The 24,157-nt window shown below is 39.9% G+C and overlaps 1 protein-coding gene and 1 long non-coding RNA gene across 2 annotated transcripts in view; both read left to right on the top strand.

Moving 5' to 3' along the window:
• Nucleotides 1-24,157, top strand: part of LOC121817115 (uncharacterized) — a 130,305-nt gene that overhangs the window by 76,420 nt on the left and 29,728 nt on the right. The gene's annotated exons all lie outside the window — the stretch shown is intronic.
• Nucleotides 3,909-14,062, top strand: RAP2B (RAP2B, member of RAS oncogene family). The gene has a single exon (XM_015092587.4). It carries the CDS (start codon nt 4,363-4,365, stop codon nt 4,912-4,914), a length of 552 nt encoding a protein of 183 aa, XP_014948073.1. The 5' UTR covers nt 3,909-4,362; the 3' UTR covers nt 4,915-14,062.

The raw sequence follows: 24,157 nt of genomic DNA, 5'->3' as shown, positions 1-24,157 counted from the left end.
TAGTATTTTACAGTTTTCTAAGGATACAGGAAGTGTTTTGTCTCACCAAGAATTAGTATAGCTTTTACCACAAAGAGAGTTTGGGAAAGGGATAAAATGCCATTTATGTACCCATAAATAGTTAATTGAGGGACTCCTATGTAGGCACTCTTACTGGGGGAAGGACAGAGGTGGCTCCAAAGATAAACCACATATAGACTCTGACCTCAGGGAATTCACACAGTGACACAATACAGACATGTAAATGATTATGGTACAGGATAATTGGATATGACACAGGATTATACCATAAGGAAGGTACGTAAAGACTCCTAACAAATTTCACAGGAAGAAGTAATCAATTTTAAAACTTTGTGCATCAGTAATTTCATTCATTACTTCATTTTGAATTCCAAAGCCCCAGTGGAAATCTTTCTGAGGGAGAATATATCTGAGTGTAATAAAAATTGTTATCAAAGAATCCTTAATGGGAAAGATTCAAAGTGCGGCAAATCTTGGTACCAGAGAGGCCACCAAGATTCAAAAATACCCATCTGCATGACTACCCAGAGTCCTGAAGATGGTCTCTTCTAGATACGGCTGTCAAGACACCTGGGTTGTAATTGTCATGAATATTATGGTGCACTGCAGCCAGCTTTAAAAGTATGTTTCCATCCATTATTTGCTAATTACTATCCCTGAGTATAGGCTGGCACCTTGAAAAGGGGCAGCCAGGACACCAGGGTTCTAATTCTGCTCACTAGTGGTGATGTAAAATGAAGCGTTTGGTCATCAGATACTCTCCAAGGTTCCTTGGGTAGCTAGGTGGGTGGGGCAAACTTTATTATCACCACTTTAGAGAGAGAAGCTAAGGTCAGGAGCAACTTGAAGGGCTTGCCCAAGGTCTCAGATAATAATTGATAAGTAATACTTGAGATTATACACCTGCCCATAAGGACAAAGTATTTTCTACTGTACTCAGAACCACACCTAACTTCTGTGGGCTAGAGGACAGAGGCCCAGGTAGCATTACTCTAGTTATTTCAGTTATAAATCAAGATAAGTCACTCAGTCGTGACTGACTCTTTGTGACCCACATGGGCTGTAGCCTACCAGCCTCCTCCATTAATGGGATTTTCCAGGCAAAAGTACTAGAGTGGGTTGCCATTTCCTTCTCCAGGGGATCTTCCTGATACAGGGATCGAACCCGAGTCTCCTGCACTGCAGGCAGATGCTTTACCATCTGAGCCACCAGAGAAGCCCTAAAATCAAGATAACACAAGTGTTAAAATATGATATGTCCTCCCACCTTGACAAATACGATGGTCAGGTGTGAATCACAAATTCTTAAGACTTCTCCAAGAGCCAGGCTGGAAAGTGGCAGGGAAGAGAAAGCTGACTAGAAGGCACCCCTCTTCTTGCAGTTAAGTGGGGGCCCATAGTGCCTGGGAGGGTGTTCCTTAGTTCATGGGTCCAAGCACCACCCGCACTCCAACAAAGACCCATTCCTGCACACAGGGGTGAGTTCAGAGATCCAAGCAGATCCGAGGAGAGGGTTTGGTACTATTTGGGGAGGGGATTCCAGAATTCTGACCACCTGGGGCATGGTCTGGACGTGGGTTCTAGCTCCTTAACCCTGTGGGAAGGGGCACTGTCAGAAGAGGCAGAGGGTGAACACAGGTCCCTCTAGCTTGGGCTTAAAAGCCAGTCTGTTCATACTACCTCAAAAGTCAACCTAAGAAAGGGTACAATCTGGAAACTTTTTTGTTAGAAAGTAGTATTCATAATAGTTACAAGACCAGGTTCTGCACCCAAACACCTGGGTCAGGATCCCAGCGTGACCACTTATGCTGTGAAATTTCATGCCAGTTATGCCAGTTAGACAACATCGTAAGATTTCAGTTTCCTCATTTTTAAAATAGGTATAATTAATATTTTTATGAGGAGTAAATAAGATAGCACATGTAAAAGGCCTGGCAAACATTAAACTGGGTAAACGCGAGGTTCACTCCAGCTGTATTAGGTGAGTTTGCCTTGAAAGGTTTCTGGAGAATTATATAAGGTTAACTAGCGAAGCACTGTGATAACCCCTCTCTCCACTAAATAGCGGAGCCAGGCGCAGGAATAGGCTCCGCCCACCCAAGGCATTGGCTGCTGCCCAGGACCCATTGGGTCCCATGGCCAGGGCTTCAAGTTGCAGCTGTGCATTCTACGAGCTATAGCTAGAGATTCAAAGAAGGTTAACTGGCAACGCGGCCCTGAGTCACAACGGGACTAAGGCACTGAAACCAAGCATTAGCACACCATTTCTTTTATCCCTCCAATGCAGATGGTTAAACCAGTGAGAAGTGGCGTCGACAGGATACCAAGCCAGGGTTGATGCAGCTCGGTCCCCTCCCACCCCTTCACCCTGGGGCTCACGCTATCATTGCTTAGCCTTTTGACAGGTCTTGACATCTCTCCTCCGCGAGAAAGGAGAGACCTGGAACAAGCCAAGGCATCTCGCTGGTAGCTCCTGTGAGTAGGAGCCAAGCCCAGTTTAGCGAATGCCCGCCCCAAAGCAAAGATGTTTACCAAAGGCAAGCCTGGGCATTCCCCCACCCCACCGGGTGAGCTGAATTCAGTGTGGCCCATTTCCACATCCTAGCCCTTCCCCCTCCCTGGGGAAAAATTTAAAAACCACCTTGGAAACTTTGCCATTTCTTGAGGACCAAGAACTGTAACCAGCTCCCTTTAACGGACAGTCGTGACTGGGCACCGAGAAGTCAGACTTGAAAACACCAACAAAGGACTATATTTAGCTCTGAGCTCTCCGCCTAAATTCCTTTTATTTTTTCACTCTTAGCTTCAAAACGACTAGGTTGGGGAAGTGGGAGGAAGGGGGCGGGGGAGAGCAGAGAAAGAACAGCTGTGCCTCCGCCTCTCCACTCAATCTCTATAAATAACCAATCACGAGCGGAGGCTACTTTTTAGCCAATGAAGCAGCCCAAACTGATAAAACCTTGGAGGTAGCCAATGGAAGAACATTCGAGGGTGTGAGATTTGCGCCCCAGGACCAATGGGTCCTGAGTCTAGAAGAAGAAATTTGAGCTGGAGCGTGGGTGTGCAGTGCACAAGCTTCCTACTTCCAAACCCCCAAACCTACTCCGCCCACTGAGCATGCCCTGACTAGCTACCGGCACCCGGGCTGATTGTGGATCGGGCTGTGATTCACTCTCCGGGTTTTGGCCATAACCGAGTGGGGAGGTGGGTGGGGCCTTCTGAGTCCCAGCCTGGAGACCGCCCTGATCACTAGAGGTTGCCCATTCTCTCTTCCGGACAGGTTTCAGGCCGAATGTTCCTGTTTTCTTTGTCTGAGGGATGAAGTGCGAGGAGAGTCCGCGAGAGAAGGCTGGGTAGGAAGGGCCACGCCTAGAGTGTGGGAAAATGCTCCGCCCATAGAAGAAAATGTTTCTATCATACACCCAAATGTTCTTTGGGTCTCGGCCTTCGGGACGCACACCCGCCGGGGGCTCGGGGAGTGGGAGTCCACAAGCTTTGGATAAAAGGAACGGCATGAGACCAGCCTATTCCCGGGGTGGCCCACGGCGCCCGCCCTTTTCTCATAGAGCCGGGATTCCTATGCACTAAAGCCAGGTCGGCGCAGGAAGGTGGCCTCCGTCCTCCCTCGAGCTGTCCTAGCCAGCTTCTTAATACCCATACACCCCCACACATTTCTCCGGCTCCTATACTAGTGCCTATCCCGAATCCGCTAGTCTTGAATCAAATCGCTAGCTCCGCCTACAGCCCCACCCCCGTCCGGCCCCCCGGAAAACCAGGAGCCGGGAATCCGGCGGGAGGGGCCGGCAGCGGCGCACTGGGCATGCTCGCCAGGGCGGGGCGGGCAGGGCTGCGCGCGGCGAGTAGGAAGCCCTCGCCCCGCGGAGGCTGCGGGAGAGAGCTCGAAGGGCCGCGGCGGTGGGCGCACGCTCTGCGGGGACTCATGCCACGCGCGTCCCGGCCCGGCGCGCAATTAGCAGCCGCCTCCGCAGCCCGCCGCCGCCGCCTCCTCCTCGCCTTCCTGGGCTGCTGCGGAGAGAAGCTGCAGCCCTCGCCTAGCACGGGCTGCCGGCATTGTCCTCCAGATCCGCCGCCCAGGCTGCTGCTGCCGCCGCCGTGGGCTGCCTCGGGGCCCCGGACCCGCGCTGCAGGGACTCGCCGCCGCGCCGGCCGGCCCGGCGCCCGGCCCCCGTTTGGTGATTTCCGCGTCCTGCGTTCCTCGGTCATCTCCTGAGTTTACCTGCAGAGCTGAGGACAGAGAAGTCTAGCCACCAAGCCCAGCTTTCCTCCAGTGCGCAGCCCCGACGGGGCCGTGGCAGGCGCAGCGAGAACGCCGACGGAGCCATGAGAGAGTACAAAGTGGTGGTGCTGGGCTCGGGCGGCGTGGGCAAGTCCGCCCTCACGGTGCAGTTCGTGACCGGCTCCTTCATCGAGAAGTATGACCCCACCATCGAGGACTTCTACCGCAAAGAGATTGAGGTGGACTCATCGCCGTCGGTGCTGGAGATCTTGGACACGGCGGGCACGGAGCAGTTCGCATCCATGCGGGACCTGTACATCAAAAATGGCCAGGGCTTCATCCTCGTGTACAGCCTTGTTAACCAGCAGAGCTTCCAGGACATCAAGCCCATGCGGGACCAGATCATCCGCGTGAAGCGGTACGAGCGCGTGCCCATGATTCTGGTGGGCAACAAGGTGGACCTGGAGGGCGAGCGTGAGGTTTCATTCGGCGAGGGCAAGGCCCTGGCGGAGGAGTGGAGCTGCCCCTTCATGGAGACTTCGGCCAAAAACAAAGCCTCGGTGGACGAGCTGTTCGCCGAGATCGTGCGGCAGATGAACTACGCGGCGCAGCCCAACGGTGATGAGGGCTGCTGCTCGGCCTGCGTGATCCTCTGAGGCGCCCGCGGCTGCCGCGCGACAGCCGCGCTCTCCGCACAAAAGCCAAACGCACCCGACTCTTCTAAATGTGATTTCTCTTCTTGCTTTGAGATTGGAGATGACTTTGCATCGGCTGGGGGGTCTTGGCGCCCGACTGGCCGCGGTGGCCGCGTCCCCCGCCTCTCCCCGGTTTCCTAGGGGCTGTCCCGTCAGGACCATCCGAGTCCCGGTGGAAATGTGGATCTTTGCAGCATGTACGTTTCTCATTGATTTTGGTTGACGCATATTTCCCCATTGAAGCAGCCCGTGGGGCCCTGTATTGGCGGCTTGACACCGGCAGGCGAAAGTTTCAGTCTGGAAAAAAAAAAGAAATGGGGTGGGGGCGGAAGAGGACGGGGAGAAGGTGGAAAAGGGGGGATTTTTTTGTTTTTCTGTCAACAACCGTTTTTCTAGTTCCAAGTTTCAAAAACACGGAAGGAAGTCCGGGAGAACCAAATGAAGGAGCAGGAGGAGAGGAAGAAACTTTTGTTTTTTCCTTGTTTTCCAGGAGTAGCTGGAAATTAAGATCGGGTTCCTTTTCTGCCAGCTTGGAAAGGCAACCCCGTGACTGATTTCGATTCTGAGGATGTCTATGCAAAGTTGGATTCTTGTTACAGTGTATCCAATCTGAAGTATTGCACATCTGAACTGGGACTGTTAACACTGATGCCAATACAGTGTGGGGTGCCAGAAAGTGTCTGCTGATAATTTGTGGGGGAAAAAAATCTATTTTGTTTACCTACTGTATCAAAGGGGAGTCTGGGGGAGAACGGTAGTATTTTTTTTTATCAGCTGTGAAAAAAAAAAATGTTACAGATCTGCACATTTTTGTGTGTACTGTTGTGTGTGTGTTTTTTTAGATTTAGCTTTTTGTTCGTATTGGTTGGCCATACATGGTTTTGATGGCTAGCTCTTTAAACTACAGTACAGAAACTTCGCAAATGTGATTCAGGGCCCCCAGCACCCCTGTGTCTGCAGAGTGCCTTCAAAACTCAGCTGTTCCAGCCGGTGCCAACCTGTGAACTTCCCACCAGTTCCCAGAATCTGTTATTCCTCCCCAAACTACTTCCCAGTTTACTTCTAATAATCTTCCTGAAGGAGCCAGGACAATAGGGCCTGTTGTTCGTTGAATTCTTTATTCTTTCCAGCCTTTAAAATGTAATTTACTTGTAATGCAATGGGTTATTTTTTTTTTTTCTTTTTAAAAAATTTTTGCTTCATTTTGTTCCAATGTTCAGGTATTTAGCTCCCCTTTTATATAATTTTTTTTTTTAATTTTTGGTTTTCTGTTGTAGGGTGTTCCTCCAGAAGCACAGAGCAAAATTTTACTGTTGTGATGTACCAAGAGAATTCTAACAATTTGTAATTTCTAATTCCATACACGTGGTTAATCATTGTCTCTTCATTTTAAGATTTTTAATACAAATGTCATTTTTAAAGAAACAAATCCAAACTATTGTTTGTGTTTCTGTGTTTCATATTCAGTGATTTAATACATACAGTGTCATGGCTGAGGTGGACAGGGGCAGGTGCCTGATGCCCCCAAGAGTGGTTTGTCAGATTTTGAAGAGAGAAGTGTCAGTGACAAGTTAGGAGACATTACTCCCAACTCTTTAAACATGAAAAATAATCATCAAGGTCTAGGAATCCCTGGGGTGTGGCTTTACCCTCTGACTGTTAAGATGAACTGGATATTGAATCTGTTCTTCTGACTTGGAGCAGGAAAGGGAGAACCAGCTGCTAAGACTGCCTTAGATCTGGAAGAGTAACCATCCACTGGTCAGGCAGGATGGTGTTTTAGTGTTCTTTTTTTCTTTTTCTTTCTTTCTTCGTATTTTGTTCTGCTTTGTTTAAAACACCTATCCAGTTTAAAGCTTGTTTGGAGGATATGATTTTCAATTCTGAAGTCATGCCTTGTGTTTTCTACAGTACATTTGGGTGGGTTGTGAATAGTGTCTCAGCCCTTTTGTGGCTTTAATTAGGAAGCAGATCATTAGGTTAAAAAAGAAGAGAAAACTTAAGTCTCTTGCTTTATTACACTGTGCAGTTTGTGGACCATTTTGACCTCATGAAATTTTCCTTCTAACAGCAGGAGGCAGTGTGAGCTTTTTATTTTGTATTTTGTTTTTCTTAAGGGCCATTTTACTGATATCTTTATGGAGTGGAAGGTGTATGACTATGTATCAAAAGCACTTCATATATACCTTAGGTCCATAAAGTGTAGGGTGAAGAGTTTTGACTTTCCAAAAGATTTATTGTGTTGAGGGAGCCAAAAGAAGTTAAAGGCCACAGGTTTCTTAAAGCTGTATTAACATATTTTGCCTTAAAATGTTGTGTCTTTGGCCCAGGTGACCTCTCAGAATTGCAGCATGGAGGAGGAATAGAGAATTCTGCCTGGGTTTGGTTCTAAAGCTTTTTCTTTTTTTTTAACACTTGATCTCATTGAAGTTTAGTACCAAACTTAATTAGAAGGTAATGTATATATGCTAAATAAGAAATTAGGAAAAAATATTCACACTTAGGCTTTGCAAAGTTTCATTCTTGCATTTGTGTAAATTTAGTTAATTCAATAGATCTAAAGTGTAAAGATGAAAGCTCTGAAGACATATAACAAGTACTGTATAAAAGATTTTTTAAATGCATTCAGTGACTTAGGAGTTTGTTTTAGTTTTTGGAAGCCTTTTGATGTGAAATACTGGCAAGTATCTAATTTAAGAAATGTATATACTTCTGACAGGGAATTTTTGAAAATGGGAAATTGGAAATAAAATAGGTTGCTGGGTGCATTAATCATCTTCACATAGGATTTAGTCACTTACATGACTAAATTTTTTACAGGTCTGGGATGGCAGGGCAGAAGATTTTAATATGCTCTTGCTGAGTACTGTAAAATAAATGCTTTTTAGATTCTCAATGAAAGCAATTTTGCGTGTGTGCCTGGAGCAGGAAAATAGTATTAAGTTTTGTAGCCTTCTCCAATTATCTTCTTCACGAAATTGAGAAATTAGGGACATTGTTTTTAAGACTGTGTCAGTTTATTTGGCTAGTAAGAACCTGTTAGAATTATGGTGTGAAGAGATAAGGGCATTTGTTTCCCTGAAAGGGGGGCTGACTTAAGGGTGTCAAAGGAAGGGAGGGAGGGAGGGAGGGAGTTTGTTGTAAGGCAGTCACCTGTCAAAACAGAAACTGGGTGGAAAAGGAACCTTTATCTTGGAAAGCAAAAGTTAACTTTTAAACTTGACCCCTGCTGGTTTTTAACAGCTTTTCCTTTTGGTCCCTGACAGTCATCCAAGCTTTATGTTATTTCAAAGGATTATTTCTGTTCTCCTTTTGTAATAGCCTCAGAAAAGTTGAAGATAGCATTGGAAGTCTCACATTTTCATATTTGGGGGTTACGATTCTTAGGTAAAACATTGTGCACCTTCTTAACTGCTGAAACAGACTCCATTGCATCACATTTTAGGACCAGCTCTATTTGGGGATTAGAATCTTTTCAGCATGTGAGGCGTCATGCTTCCTGATTTATTACCCTTTCCTGTAGGTAGGAATCCAAAAATGCTCTATTGATGTGAACTATTTGGGTTTTAAACATGTTTTTACCAGCATGTTGTTGCACCTACTTTTGAGTTATTTTCCAGTATTTCTCATAGATGGGATGGGAGAGTGAGAGGACACTATAGGTAGCAGCTGGTCTTGAGAAATAGATACAAAATGCCTGTACCTTTACTGGCATAAAAGGATCTCTTTCCTTTTCACAACAGAGTAAGTCTCCTACTTACAAACATTAGGGTTTAATTGTAGATCACCACCATGAATTAAAATGATATCAAACATTTGACAGAGTGTCTACTTAATTGGGAAAAACTTGCTAATATAATTTTGTCCTGGTGAAAATGTGAAGTTTTAAGTACTATATAATAGAGTATGGTTAAGTTTGATTGTGATATTTTACTCAGACTACTATGAATAATCAAGTGCATTTAATTGAACAGAGTGCTAGTTCTAGAAGATACATTTGCTCTGATGATAGTAGGATTTTGATCCTTGGAAGAGGCTTTTATCTATTTCAGAGGATCTCACACTTGACCATGTATCAATCACCTAGAGGTGAAAACAAGTCTTGTAGGCTCTTCCTACAGTTTCTTAATTCAGGCTATCCATCTATTACCTCATAATTTTCATTTCTGACAAGTTTCCAGGTGATGCTGATAGAACTGCTTCAGGGACCACATTTTGAGAACCAATGATCTTGTCCAAACTCTAAATGAGGACTTCACTGGGAACTACCTAGGGATGCAGACTTCAGACCCGTTTCACACATTTAGAGTGCTGCCTTCCACAAAATCATGGAGTGGTCTTGACTGAATTCTGTGTCTATTGAGGACACATGCCAGTTACACTAGTGTTCTCTTACTTCGAGATTAAAAGGCAAGAATTTTAGTTTTTTATGATTCCTAGTAAGGATTTTTTAAAAACTGTACTTGAGAATTGAAATCTTAAGGTCATAGTAAGCACATGCATCTGTCTATATGTAATGTCTGTGTGTTTTAATACATATGTTTAGTTTCTTACCAGACTTTCTAGGAATCAGTTCAGTGTCGTGTAGTTCTGTAGTTAACCATCCTAGGACAATGCACAGCATAAAATGGTGCCATGCGTCTTGTTTCATTGGAACTAAGTGTTGATTGATTTTGTTAATTGGAGGGGGCAGCTGTTTATATTTTTCCTTTATTATTGAATGGAAATCTCTTTGGAAATGTTTTTCTTAAGACTAGGAAACACATCATATTTTGTGCAATTGACTAAACTTGCTATTTTCTTTAGAATGAATTACCTAGCACAATTACGTGTACCTAAGTTTATCAGAGGTTTGAAGATGTGTGGTTGTGTTTTTGTGTGTGTATGTGTGGTAATTGTGCAAATACAGCAAAATATTTTTTAAAAGTAGAAAAGAGAATATTGATGCATTGAGAATACAGGTGCCCAAAAGGGCCCGAGATTGTTCGTTGTTAAGAATATAGTTACAGTGGATAGTGGTAAACATGACAGAAATAAATTCATTTCATTAATCAGCAAGTGTTTATTAATATGTTAGTTGTGGTGTAAGGGCTAATCCTTAAATAGGCGAAAGCCAGACAAGGGAGCAATGGCTTTGTGCTGATCTTATCATCATAAATTGTGACAATAGTGTATATTGAACAGTAGGAGTATGTGGAAAAGTAGTTACCATCAATTATAGAATCCTGTGGGTCTGGCAGGTAACAGAGTAAGTCAAATTTGTTAAAAATTGGAACTTTACTTTGAAAGGTATGTGAATATTGCAAGTAAAAATGGATCCGATGAGGTTTACGTAACAGTTGTGTTGCATGTGGAACTCTGTAATTTTGTGCATTGCTTCCAACTAACTTTTTGAGATTAGCTGAAATTGCATATTTGGAAATAAAAAGTCAGTTTGCTTTTACATTTTCATGTCAAAGGAAGGAAGGGAAATAGGCTTATGAAAATTGTTCACTGTCTTTATTTTTATATGAGGAAACAAAAAAGGGAAGGGCAGTTAATTTTCTATTCTTAAAGAAAGAAGCAATTGTTGGCATAAGGTTTTCTGGGGTTCCTCATGTAAATAAGATTCAATGGAGTATTTCTTCTGAAAAAGATAATCTAGAAATGAGTGTACCAAAGAATAAGGTTGACGTTTTAAGTTTGCTGAGCCTATAATTTTTTCATACAGACGCTCTTGTTCTCAAGCCTTGTGTACTTACTGAAGAAGGCAACCAGCTCAGAGAAAGAAATGTTAGGCAACAAACTATAAGGAGTAACAATAGTAGCAATTATTGTAAAACCATATGAACTAAAGAGAGTTGTGATTATTAACCTCCTGCAGTTTGTAAAATGATTTCTAGTGACTCTCTTGTGTAGAATATCTCATGAATTTAACAGCATGCTTTTTAAATGTAAAAAGTTTTAGAATTATAGATAGAATAGTTCATCTGAAAGTACTTCATTATTTTTTTAATCTTATTATTGTAAGACCATTTATGAGATGAAAATTTGTTACTTACACTTTTGTGGCTAAAGTAGAGGTCTTTATGTTTTACATCTGACCATTTATAAAAAGTTTTCAAAAAATCTGGGTTGAATCATGAACTCAGAATATTTTAATGTTATTTAATATTTGCATATTAATATATTTCAAAAATATTCTCTTTTAAGGCTAACATTATACTGAATTATCTCTTTCAAGAAAAGAGCCTCTAGAGATCTGTACTAGTACCAGCATAATTCTGTAAGAACATTTATGTCAATAAGATATTTAAAAATATATTTTAGATAGTTTTGCATTTATATTCTAAGTAGGTAATAGAATTGCAAGTATATCTGTTAAGTTGGATTTTAGCATCATTTCACATCGAGTTTGAAAAAGGCTTGAGTTGGAAGTTCTTTACTCTGAGTTTGGTTAGCTTTATCACATCACCTGTTTTTTCTTTTTGTGTATCATTTCATTCATCTACCTCAGCTTTATGCAAATGGTGTCTCTCATATATGTAATCCATGTTAGTAGATTAAAAAACCTAAGACCTTAATTAGTGGCTATATAAATGTGTTTTCCATATAATAATGTAAAGGGAAAAGTATTTTTCACACTATGTTTGAGGTCCAGACTGAAATAACCAACTAGTTAGAGAAGATGGCCTACTAAAAATAGATAACTACCTTTTGATATGGGCATAGACTTTGCATTTCCTTTCTAGAACTGGTAAAGGAATTTTTTTAAAAAAGAATTCAATTGTAGGAGTATTCATTTTCATATATATACAAAGGCCTATAAATATTTCCAGACCTCCTCTTCTTCCTTACTAATCTGCTGAGGTCAAAAAATGAGAAATAAGCCGTGCACTCTCTCTCTCTCTGAGAGAATACCTTATAACCTAAAAGGGCCAACAATAATCCAATCTGAAGAGCAAAATTTTTCCTGCATTTCTGTACAAACCAGCTTTTAATTTGTCACAGAGGAGTCAAATAGTGGTAAGGGCGAGACAATATTTTCCTTAATTATTTTGGCAACATCAAGCAAGCAGGCTGGGTACTCTAGTTGCTGAGGAGGAAGAGATGATAGGGCTGAGAAGGCAATTGTGGAGAAGGCAGGCTGAGTTGAAATCATTCCTCAGCCCCCATCCTCATTCCTGCATTCCTACAATCCTAGAGGATTTCCTTGTGTCCAGGCTTGTGATTCACTGTGATGCCAGATTTACTGAGGCTTAGGGCCCACTGCCGATGGCCAAAAATGAAGGAGCCTTATAGGATGGTGTGATAACGCTACTGTAATAAATTCCACTCTAACTCAGACTTGCTTAACCTCAGTACTACTAATATTTGTGGCTGGATAATTTTCCGTAGAGCAATGTTCTGTGTTTCAGGATGTTTAGCAGCATCCCTGGCCTCTACCCACTAGATGCCAGTAGCACCCCTTCCCACGCCAGTTTGACAACCATAAGTGTCTGCAGACATTGCTTACTAATCCGAGGGGAGTGGGGGTGGAGTTTGCTGCTTAACAGCCCCTGCTTGAGAACTATTGCTGAGTTCAGCCTACCTGTGGAGTTGGGGGAGGCATAAGTCAAGAGGAGAGAGGGGTTGAACCTAGGGGCCCTTGAAACTTTTCTTACTCCAGAAAAGTGCTGCAGTCATATAAAGTATCAGTGTTCTCTGTTGTGCTTGGGACAATATCACTTTGATCAGTTCATTAAAATCCACACCTCAGAGTAAATCTCAGGGATTGGATTTTTCGGTGATTTAATTCAAAAGGTGGTTGTGCTGTGACTGGGGTGATGAACTAAACTCATGGTCAGAGAGTAAGTACATCAGGTCATGCTGATAATTAAGTAGAGGGACCTAGATGGGAAATCAAGGGCAACAGTGTTGCAGTTTTGTTCAGAGCCTCTGAAAGCTCCACAAGAAGACATGTGGAAGGCTTTCAGTCTCACCCAGCCTCCTCCACTCACCTGTCCCTTTCCAGTTAATCCAGGCCCCTGTTCCCCACTGGCCCTCCTCACTTTGGGCTGGAAAGGATGCATTTTATGCATCTGTCCCTCCTTATTTTCACTTTTGCAATTCCTCCCACCCTCCCCCTTTCTTCCTTCTACTCTGCCTTCCGAACTAATGGCTGAATGTGTCCAGGGCAGACCTCAGCTAGTTAACTGCTCACATTTATCTGTGTGCAAACCCCGCTGCCAGGCTGTTAAGAAGGGAGCCGTGGAGGCAGTAGAGATTGCCTGTTAATGAAGTGATTGTGGGGAGCTGGCAGTTTCTAGCCAGCAGCACACAGGCTGTGGCTGCTAACCCCTGAAATGCAGCATTAAGAACTATCCTGTCAGCAAATTCATGAATGTGGAGTTAACTCAGTGACCATGGACTTCTAACTCACTTGGTCACGATTGTTTTTGTCCTTAAGTTTTAAATGAACACACCTTAAAATCCATGTAAGATACCTCTAAAAACTTGAAGCAACCAGAGACTCTACCTGGTGGGACACTTGTGATTCTACATTTCACAGGGGGAACACTTGGAAACCTCACATTCCTAGTAAGTGGACGACATAACAGCTTTGTAACTGAGAGAGACCCATCTCTAAGCCCATCAAAAGATTCTAAACAGCTACAAGTCTAACAAAGGTAGGCAGTAAATAAAATAATTCTTTACAATAAAAAGAACCATTTGGTGAAAGTGGATGAGTGATTTATGTAGCTGAAACTTGCTTCTTAAATTTGAATGCAGTCATGCATTAGGATGGATGGTGTTCATGGAGATATTCTCTGTAGTATCTTTGTATTAAATCAAAAAGGGAAACATCTGATTGAACTGCTAATGTGATCACAATTAAGATATAGAAAACTGTTTTTGTGTATCTAGATTTCCTGTTTTTCTTATATTCTGTTTTCCTCTTTTATAAATTATCTGTACTGTTTTGCAACAATTTTTCTTATCTCTGAGTTTTATTGGCTTTGAGTGTTATGTTTCCTTTCTAATTAAAGAGTCTATAATGAGGGAAATATTTAGTTATGAATCATTGTAGCCAGTAGCCAAGAAAATATATGTATTCATATATTTAAACAAATAAATTAATTGTGTAGGATGTTTTGCAATGTCATTATTTGCATTTACCTTTTATGGCTTAGAAATTATTTTCAATGCAACATTTTCAGAGGAAATGAAATTCACTTTTTTCTTTGGTTAATTACCATTTGACTTATTTGGGGGAAAAAAGTAATCTTTTTTTTTAAAGTACTATGGTGAAAGCTCTCTAGCTTATATTTTTTAGCAAAATTACCAACAATTTCCCTTTTTAACTCTTTCCTCAGAATAGTAGCACTTCATGAATAGAAAAAAATTCATCTATGTGAGTTATCCAAAAGTCATAGAATAGTTGTTTGGATTTATCATGATGGTGGTGATTTGGCAAAAATATTTACCCACTTAACTGAAAATAATATAATTGATTTGTGTTAGCCTATAGGGAAATATCAAAAATGCATGCACAGTGGGACTAGTGTGCTTTCTTGGTGTTAACAGTTTTGGAGAATGTGCAGAGTAGATACACATCAGAAGTAAATATACAAAGGGTTCATTTCCTAGAAAGTATTTTGGTTAAGTCATTTTTAACAGGTAGTTTTAAAGATTACATGATAAAAATTATCGGAATGATAACAGTCTTATTCAGTGAGAATCGCCAATTTTCATGTTAAAAAAATTTCAGACCACCCAAATTATCTTACTTCCCAAGCCTGGCTCACTTTGACTATTGAGAACACAGTCTTTTATTTGCCCAAGAATGCAAACAGATTTTGTTGTATACAGTGAATTCAAAATGGACTTTAAAGTACTACATACCAGAAATTAAACAAATTGCTTCTTAAACTTGAGAACAGTCTTGCATTAGGATGGATGGTGTTCATAGAGATATTTTATTCTCTGTAGAACCTTTGTATTAAGTAAGAAATGGAGACATCTGATTAAATTGGTCAAGTGATCACAATTAAGATAGAGAAAACATTTGATATATCTAAATTTCCTGTTTTTTTAATGTCCATTTTCCTCTTATAATTGTATTGGGTTCTTTTTTTTTCATTTTTAGTATCAGAATACAAACTTTGTATAGAGTGGGTTTCATTAAGCAATAAAACATTTAATCATAAATAATAAACACCATTGTAGAGAAGTGAGTGAATCCTATAATTGCTGTCAGTATCAATGTCATTGGAACTTCATGCCCTTAGTCAAGTTTGTGAAATAGGTATTTCCTTGGCTATTCTTTATGTTCATTTTAGAGTAAAAATGAAATCTCTATAATTTGCTGTTTAAAAAATTTACCTTTGGGAGTATTTTTCTCTTGGTATTATTCTTAAAAATACTATAGTTAACCTGACTAGAGTTAAAACTTCTGACTAGAGTTAAAGCTTCAAATACTAAATTATAGTTCCCATAGCAACCATAATTTACTCTCTTATATAACTCCCTGCTTCATGCCATGGATAATATATGCAATATAACTCTAATTAACTTTCATCTTTCCTTAGATTAAGTGTTTGGATTCCAGGAATAGAAGATAGAGGAAGGTGGGGAGTGATGCTGTGTTTATAGAACCTGCAGACTGAGAACAGGAGGTTTGCTAAGTAATAGAAAAAGGATTTACTTAAGATTTCAGTCTTAATATTTTGTTTTTTTAAAAAAAAAAAACATTTAATTGAACATTTAAATTCATGATATATAGTATACATGAATGAAGTTTCTTAACTGACATTATAGATCTTGGATTAGAATCTCCAAAAATAATTATTAGAACATTGTTTAACTTATTTGATTAGAATACTGTTTTAGAAGATGATATATCCTTATTTTATTTTAAGGACATAGCCATCTGCAAACTGTGAAGAATGCATTTATGTAGTCAATTAAATATTGAGCACCAAATAAGCACTGTACTGAGAATAAGATACCATCTGTGCCTTCAATATATTTAATATTTTCTTACATTGAATTTCATTATTGATTTCCTCCACTAGAAGTTAAGTCTATACGGGCAAGGGCTCATCCTTTTATCCTCAGTACCAAGAACAATATGTCATGAATCAACACTCAGTATTAGTTGAATCAATGAATGAACAATTAGTCTCAAGGGGAAAGGAAGTACATTTGACTGCAGTGCTAAAAATAGGTCACAGTTACTAGAAAAGTTGGAATATTTCAAAGTCCTGCATCAGTGGCAGGCAAATATCATAGAATGAAATTTGTGGCCTGTTCTTTTACTCATCAGTTCTTAAAATGTATTGCTTGGAATGGCAATGCTACTATATAGTACTAATGGGACTTAATTTTTCTGTACAGTTATCAGAAACAAAAGTTCTAAAACTTTTAGGAAATCAGTATATTGTGTTATAAACCTTTGCATTGCTCTGCATTGTTTTCCAGATGCAGGCATGCCTTGATCTATGCAATGGATATGATTCAAAGAAAAACTGTGTATAAAAATTGAATCATATTTAAGGTAAATTTTAATCTAATGGGCCCACTTTTGAATACTTCAAAAACAGATAAATTATTTTATAGTACAAATAACCTCTAGCTAACAATTTGAATTTATATTATCACACTGGATTTTTATGTTAAGCATTTGTTTCTTAATTTTTTAAAATTTCAACGCTTGGAATTCTGTTTCTTCCAATGGCAGACTCATTAAATTTAGTAGTGCTGACCTGAGTTCTGCTTGTCTAGATTGTTCCTACTTTAATTTGACTGCTTATCTCTGTCTTTCCAGCTTATTTGCTGTAACTCAGAGGTCTACCAGGACTTGAAGTATTTTTGAATAACCAGTCCTAAGTTAGAATTGCTTTCTAAGCAATACTTTTAACTTTGCAAGAAACTCATAAAATTGTTTGACAGAGAATCTAGAAAGATGGAAACTAGTTTTTCATATTATAATATTTTCCAAAAATATAATTTATTATCGTTAAGATTTTTAAGAAGTTTGTGATAAGAAAAGGATAAATTGTATTGTGCCTAAGAAAAGGATAAACTGTATTGTGCCTAGTGAAGACTGTTAGTAATAAATGTTCCTATTTAGAAAAACAGGCTGCATACATGCTAGCATGCTGTCACTCAGTCGAGTCTGACTCTTCACGATCCTATGGACTATAGCCAGCAAGGCTTCTCTGTCCGTGGGATTTTACAGGCATGAGTACTGGAGTGGGTTGCCATTTCCTTCTGCAGGGGATCTTCCCAACCCAGAGATTGAACCTGTGTCTCCTGCATCTCTTGCACTGGCAAGCATATTCTTTACCACTGAGCCACCAAATATTATGTATGTTATAAATATGTAAGTGTATCTACTCTATCCTTGTTTTAAATTTGTTACATTTTTAAGAATCTTATAATTTATCTAATTCAATTTCTTATGCTCTGCAAACACTATAAGTTTTATGGTAGCTCCACAAGCAGGCATCCATATGCCCAGTGGGATTTGCTCTATGGTAGTGGTTTTCAAAGTAAGGGCCCCAAACCAGCAACATCAGCATCGCCTTGTTAAAAATGCAGATTCTCAGATCCCAACTCAGATCTCCTCTATCAGAACTCTAAGGGTGGGGCTGAACAATGTGTTTTAATGTACATTCCACATGCTTTTGTCCATGGTAAAGTTTGAGAAGCACTGCTGCTGCTGCTGCTAAGTCGCTTCAGTGGTGTCCGACTCTGTGCGACCCCAGAGACGGCAGCCCAGCAGGCTCCCCCATCCCTGGGATTCTCCAGGCAAGAACACTGGAGTGGGTTGCCATTTCCTTCTCCAAGGCATGAGAGTGAAAAGTGAAAGTGAAGTCACTCAGTCATGTCCGACTCTTCCCGACCCCATGGACTGCAGCCTACCAGGCTCCTCCGCCCATGGGATTTTCTAGGCAAGAGTACTGGAGTGGGGTGCCATCGCCTTCTCTGTTGAGAAGCACAGTTCTATGCAATATAGGAAGGAAAACTCATGGATAATGCCTGTTTTGTTGGAAAGATAAGACATGTCCACAATGACAGTAATAACAGGGTGACAATGAAAAAAGGGTGGCATTCAGTGTAAAATAGTCATAGATAAATTGGAGTTAGAATTTGTGGAGAAGAGATTACTCTAAGATGGAACTGATACCCCTAATCATTCATTCATTTATTGAAATATTCTAGGTGCTGGGACTCAGTAAGACATGATCCTTGACTTGTTAAATATTTGGTTTAAGTTGATAATCAGGTGGTGCCACTTGCTAATTACTTCACAACTAGAATAAACTTAAGAGATCACATAATCCATCTTGAGAGTGCATCAAAATCATCTGGATGGCTTGTTAAAATACATATTGCTGAAGCCCAGCTGTTCTAATTCAGTAAGTACAGGGTGGGGCCTGGGAAGCAATATTTCTAACAAATTCCCAGGTCTTCAACTTGAGAATCACTGACATTAGTCAATAACTTCAAGTTAAAACTGGTAATGCTAGAACCCAGAAATGTGACTTGCCCAACAAAGTTAGCTAATACCTAAGATGGACATAAAACCAGGTTGCCAACTCCCTGGTTCAATAGAACCTCCACTGCAGACTGTCTTTGGGACACCCCTTGAAGAAAGGATGCTTGCTTAAGATCACAATTGATTCTAAGAACAACTCTAGGAGTAAGGAATTAACTGGATAATATTTCATCTGACTTTTGTTTATATTGTAATTTCTTATTTCACAATCAGCCCATGTTTGTGACATCTGCAGTCTCAATTCTGAACTACCAAGTATTCTATATTGTGTATGGGGATCTGGTCTGTGTATAAAAGTGACATTTGAATCTCAATATCATTTCAAAAGGCAATTCTAAAACTCACTAATATTATCTTCCTGATAATAGGGGGCTCTCAGGACAAAGATCTTTTATTACAAAAGCATTCTCTCTGTAGAAGCTCTCTGTTAGATGACTAGTTGTGGAGCTAACAAAAAATGAAGCATTTTCATTGAGAGTAAAGAGTGAAAATATGTACTGGAAGACAGTTAATGGAGATAATACGCTGTGCATTCTTTGCTGATAATTCACTTTCCTTTCAGTAGCATGAGTGCTTTATCCATAAATCCACAAATCCATTAATTTCTCTAATTCTGTAAATTAGAGAAAATATATTCATTTCCTTTTATTTGGTGATAAAGATAGATTTCCCCCAAATTTAATTAATCTACTTTGCATTCTTGAATGATTATGTGAAAAACCCAGACCCCTCAGCACAAATCATGTAATTGTACTTTAAGAGATAATGTGGGAAAAATTAGACATGGATGAAACTGATATAATCTGAATTGTACTATGACTTTCTCTGAAAAGTTCAAAATCCATATTTAATTGCCTTCATTTTAAAGTGAGTCTTGTAAGAAAACTATTTTGGTAACCTGAGGGTTAGCACTAAAGAACTAGAAATGAAGAAGAGGCAAAACTTCCAGATGGAAGCGGATGAATCTTATGGATATCGGAGGAATGATTTGCTTAATTCCATTGTGATGACCCTGGAAAAGACCCTGATGCTGGGAAAGATGGAAAGCAGTAGGAGAAGGGGGCGGCAGAGGATGAGATAGTTAGATAGCATCACCAAATCAATGGACATGAATTTGAGCAAACTGCGGGACATAGTGAAGGACAGGGAAGCTTGGCATGTTGCAGTCCAGGTCACAAAAAGTTGGACTTATTGACTCAACAACAACGTTGTGATGAATAGCCTCTAAAGGGATGAGAGCATGTTTTAGACACTTATTTCATACCCGTGCCCCCCCCCCCCCCCCCCCCCCACCACCACACACACACAAATTAACTACCACTGAATCAATGTTAGCACATAAAGAAAGGATGGTGGAACATTGTCTCCACTTCCCTGTAGTTAATCTCTTCTTCCTCCCATTTTGTCAGATAAGGTACAAAAAATGTTTTAACTCCAACATAGTTAAATCTTAGACACTGACTTGTCTCAGCCATTATCAGTCTCCCAGATTAAAGAACAGCTGTTCAGATTCTCTTGGGTAGTACATGATGAGCCTTATTTCCTACTTCCTGTGGAGCTCAATTTGAACTGTTTCTGATTCTCTAGAACTTTAAGTAATCATCTACTCTTTAAAAGGAGACAAAAACTCAATACTATTTTCTTGAGGACTTTGGATGACCATTTATTGCTTTCATCTTGAAAACAACTTTTATTTTGTTCCTAAAGGTATCATTCTTACTATTACATGAAAAAGTTTACTTAATATACCTGTACTGTGTTGTTAGAAATAGCACAGAGTTGTTACTTCCCACATGAAACAAAGCCAAGTAAGTGTCACCTCTTTCTTAATTGAGTTTAGTGCCTTCAATAATCCCATTTAGGTAGAAATCTATTTTCTAATGTAATTGACTCAGATTTCTGAAATTGGTTGCTTGGGCTCAAAAAAGAAAAAGTAAAGGTTGGATGAAAGAGAGGAGATAGCTTAAATTAAGGGTGAAACATCTGGAATAGATTTCTATTTCCTCCTACCTACTTCTAGAAGTGGAGGTTTATGGGAAATTACAGGTCTAAAGCAACTTTCAGCTCTGAATTCCTAGTTTTAAGTATGTATATAGAGTAACTTCATCACTGAATCAGCTTAATTTCATTATTAATAAGATCTAACAATCAGTTGTTTCTAATATCAGTGTACTAGATTGTTTTACCATCACAGCTCAATTTAATACGCACGTAAATCACACTCTGTTGCTGCTGCTGCTAAGTTGCTTCAGTCGTTTGCGACCCCCATAGACGTCAGTCAACCAGGCTCCTCCATCCATGGGATTTTCCAGGCAAGAGTACTAGAGTGGGTTGCCATTGCCTTCTCCCTCAGATGTTACTAAAATGCAGGCTCTTACTGAGTAGATCTGAGATTCTGACAAACTCGGTGATAAGGCAGATGCTGCTGTCCTTGGACCTCACTTTGAGCATCTGGGGTGTATACAGTGCAACACATAATTGAATTTTATGACTGTGTCTTTTCCCTATCATCTTTGATTAATGTGCAAACAACTTCTCAAGATAAAATAGTGACTCCAGAGGTCAGGGGTTTCATTATAGGAAAAAAGCACACAAAAGTTTTTCAAAGCAAAGAATTTGGACTTAGGATGGGATTTAATTATTTTTTTAATAATGGAAACAAGATAGTAAAATTGAAAACCTGGCATCTCTTTTAAATTAAGAAGTTTGAAAATGTGTCTAATTCCTAATGATTCATTTTGACTATACTGGATTCTTCAGTTCTCCTTGAGAAATGAATGTCAGCACTTAGAAATTCAGTGTCACTCAAAATCATTTTCCATTTTATGAATATTAGAGTGATTTTAAAACTAAATTTAATTTTAGAATATGTTTTAAGAGTTTGAATATCAACTAAATATGCCATAGTTCAATGCCAGTTGAATTAAGTCAATATACTTTTTTCCCCTTTTAATAAAATAAACATTTGAGGAAATAATAGAAACTCAAAAATTTGGAATTTCAATGAAAGAATGACATATTATACATCCAATGTATAATTAAAGTGTAGGCCGAAAAGCCTTTCAGATACAGTTAAGTCATTTAGATACACTGTATGTATCCATGTGGAAATACATATAATGATAATCAATAACAATGAAAATTTATAGTTGTTTTAAAGCTGCAGATAGGATATTGTGCATTACTAACAACATAATTTAGTAGTTTTCATTAATTTACATAAACTCTAAAATTTAGAATCTAAATTTTAAGTGTTTTTGTAATAGAGAAAATTATATTTAAAAACAACTTTTCCATAATAGCTTAATTTTTATTGCCTGATCTATATACCTCCTTTTATTCCCATGAAAAAAATGTTTGCTTTTTGAGAGAATACTTAAAAATTAATTTTGCATTCAATTTGAGGGTACATTTAAAAAGATTTTGATTGTTTCAATATTCAGAATCTAGTTAATGTGAATGTTTGTGATTAAATTAAATCACTCTTAACATTATGGGCATATATATATTTTTAATAAGTTATGTAAATCTGTGTTCATTCCTCCTAACATATATTCTCAGTTTTTTATTGGGAGAAATGTTAGTTTTTATGTTATTAAATTCTGGGTGGCTCCCCATGCTTCTGCTGTATTTCTGACTGATTCACAGCTACCTCAAATTATTAACTGCAGTGATGAATTGCAGTAGTTTATTTAGGGCTTTCCTGGTGGCTCAGATAGTAAAGAATCTGCCTGCAGTGCAGGAAACCTGAGTTTGATCCCTGGGTTGGGAAGATCCCATGGAGAAGGGAATGGCAGCTCACTCCAGTATTCTTGCCTGAAGAATTTCACGGACAGAGGAGCCTGGTGGGCTACACTCCATGGCGTCACAGTTAGACACAACTCTGAGCCACTAACACTTTCACTTTCTCTTCTTGTACCATGTAATTTACATACGTAATTTCATATACACCTCAAAATAATCCTACATTTCAATCACATTCCTTCTTTCACAAACCCAGAGAAGTTAAGTAATTTATGGGGCTGTCACAGCAAGAACAATCAGATAAAAAGACACTGAGTTTTCTAATGCTTCTGCTCTGTCTTCAGAGATCATATTCTTACTCTTATGTGCCTCCTATACTGCTGCTCCTGAAATGCCTTTAAATGTTTATCTGTAAAGAATACAACTGTGACTCAGGTTATTACCACCGAAGGACACAAAAAAGGATTCTTTTACAGTCTAACACTGAATAGTTGGTATGTTGTGATTATTGTACTTGTGATTTTCCCATTCTGTTAATCTAACAGTATTTTGTCCTTTTTTTTTCATCCTGTGACCATCATAATCATTATTTTAAAAATTCTAATCCAATGTCTGTAGATCATTAGAGGCAGTTCTGAGTGCTGTTTCTGAGTCTCTGCCTTGGATATAAGTACTAGCAATTCTTCATGATTTTATTGTCTAGGTTTTTTTTTTTTTTTCAATAATGAGAGTAATAATGTTCAGCATGAAAACAACTCAAACATTATAAGTATATAGATTCATCTCAAGTCTAATTTCTCAAATGAAACTACCCTACTACAACTACAACTCTACAGTTTCTTCTTCAATATGTTCTAAGGGTAAAGTACTTTGTTCTGCTCGTCTGTAAAACCAAGTGTAAGCAGAGTGGCAAGGAGAAAGAATACAGACAGTCAGCTAGCCTGCTGTGTCCATGGATTCTATATCTGATCTAATCACATAAATTTTTTTTTTAAATTCTAGAAAGTTCCCAAACAAAATTTAAATTTGCTGTGCTAGAAACTGTTTACATAGCATTTGCATTGGAGAAGGAAATGGCAACCCACTCCAGTGTCCTTGCCTGGAGAATCCCAGGGACGGGGGAGCCTGGTGGGCTGCTGTCTATGGGGTCACACAGAGTCGGACACAACTGAAGCGACTTAGCAGCAGCAGCAGCAGCAGCAGCAGCAGCAGCAGCAGGTCTTATAAGTAATCTGTGCTGTTGTACTTCGTTGCTCAGTCGTGTCTGACTCTGCAACCCCATGGACTGTAGTCTGCTAGACTCCTCTGTCCATGGAGATTCTCCAGGCAAGAATACTGGCGTGGGTTGCCATGCCCTCCAGGGGATCTTTCCCAACCCAGGGATCAAACCCAGCTCTCCTTCATTGCAGGTGGAACCTTTACCGTCTGAGCCACCAGGGAAGCCTGGTAAGAAAACTAGATAGAGATAATTTAAAGTATTATGGCCCTTGGACAACATGAGAGTTGGGGGCACTGTTGAAAATTTGCATATAATTTATCATTCAGTTCAGTTCAGTTCGGTCACTCAGTTGTGTCCAACTCTTTGCGACCCCATGAATCGCAGCATGCCAGGCCTCCCTGTCCATCACCATCTCCCAGAGTTCACTCAGACACAACGTCCATCGAGTCCGTGATGCCATCCGCCATCTCATCCTTTGTTGTCCCCTTCTCCTCCTGCCCCCAATCCCTCCCAGCATCACAGTCTTTTCCAATGAGTCAACTCTTCTCATGAGGTGGCCAAAGTACTGGAGTTTCAGCTTTAGCATCATTCCTTCCAAGGAAATCCCAGGGTTGATATCCTTCAGAATGGACTGGTTGGATCTCCTTGCAGTCCAAGGGACTCTGGAGTCTTCTCCAACACCACAGTTCAAAAGCATCAATTCTTCCGCGCTCGGC

This window comes from Ovis aries, chromosome 1 (assembly GCF_016772045.2).
Source record: "Ovis aries strain OAR_USU_Benz2616 breed Rambouillet chromosome 1, ARS-UI_Ramb_v3.0, whole genome shotgun sequence".
Lineage (NCBI taxonomy): Eukaryota > Metazoa > Chordata > Mammalia > Artiodactyla > Bovidae > Ovis > Ovis aries.
The sequence above is the reverse complement of the archived record's forward strand: the minus strand, read 5'-3'. Positions and strand labels throughout refer to the sequence as shown.

What these genes read in the sequence shown, in the direction of transcription:
- RAP2B (XM_015092587.4), top strand. Translation starts at nt 4,363, where the DNA reads ATGAGAGAGTACAAAGTGGTGGTGCTGGGCTCGGGCGGCGTGGGCAAG.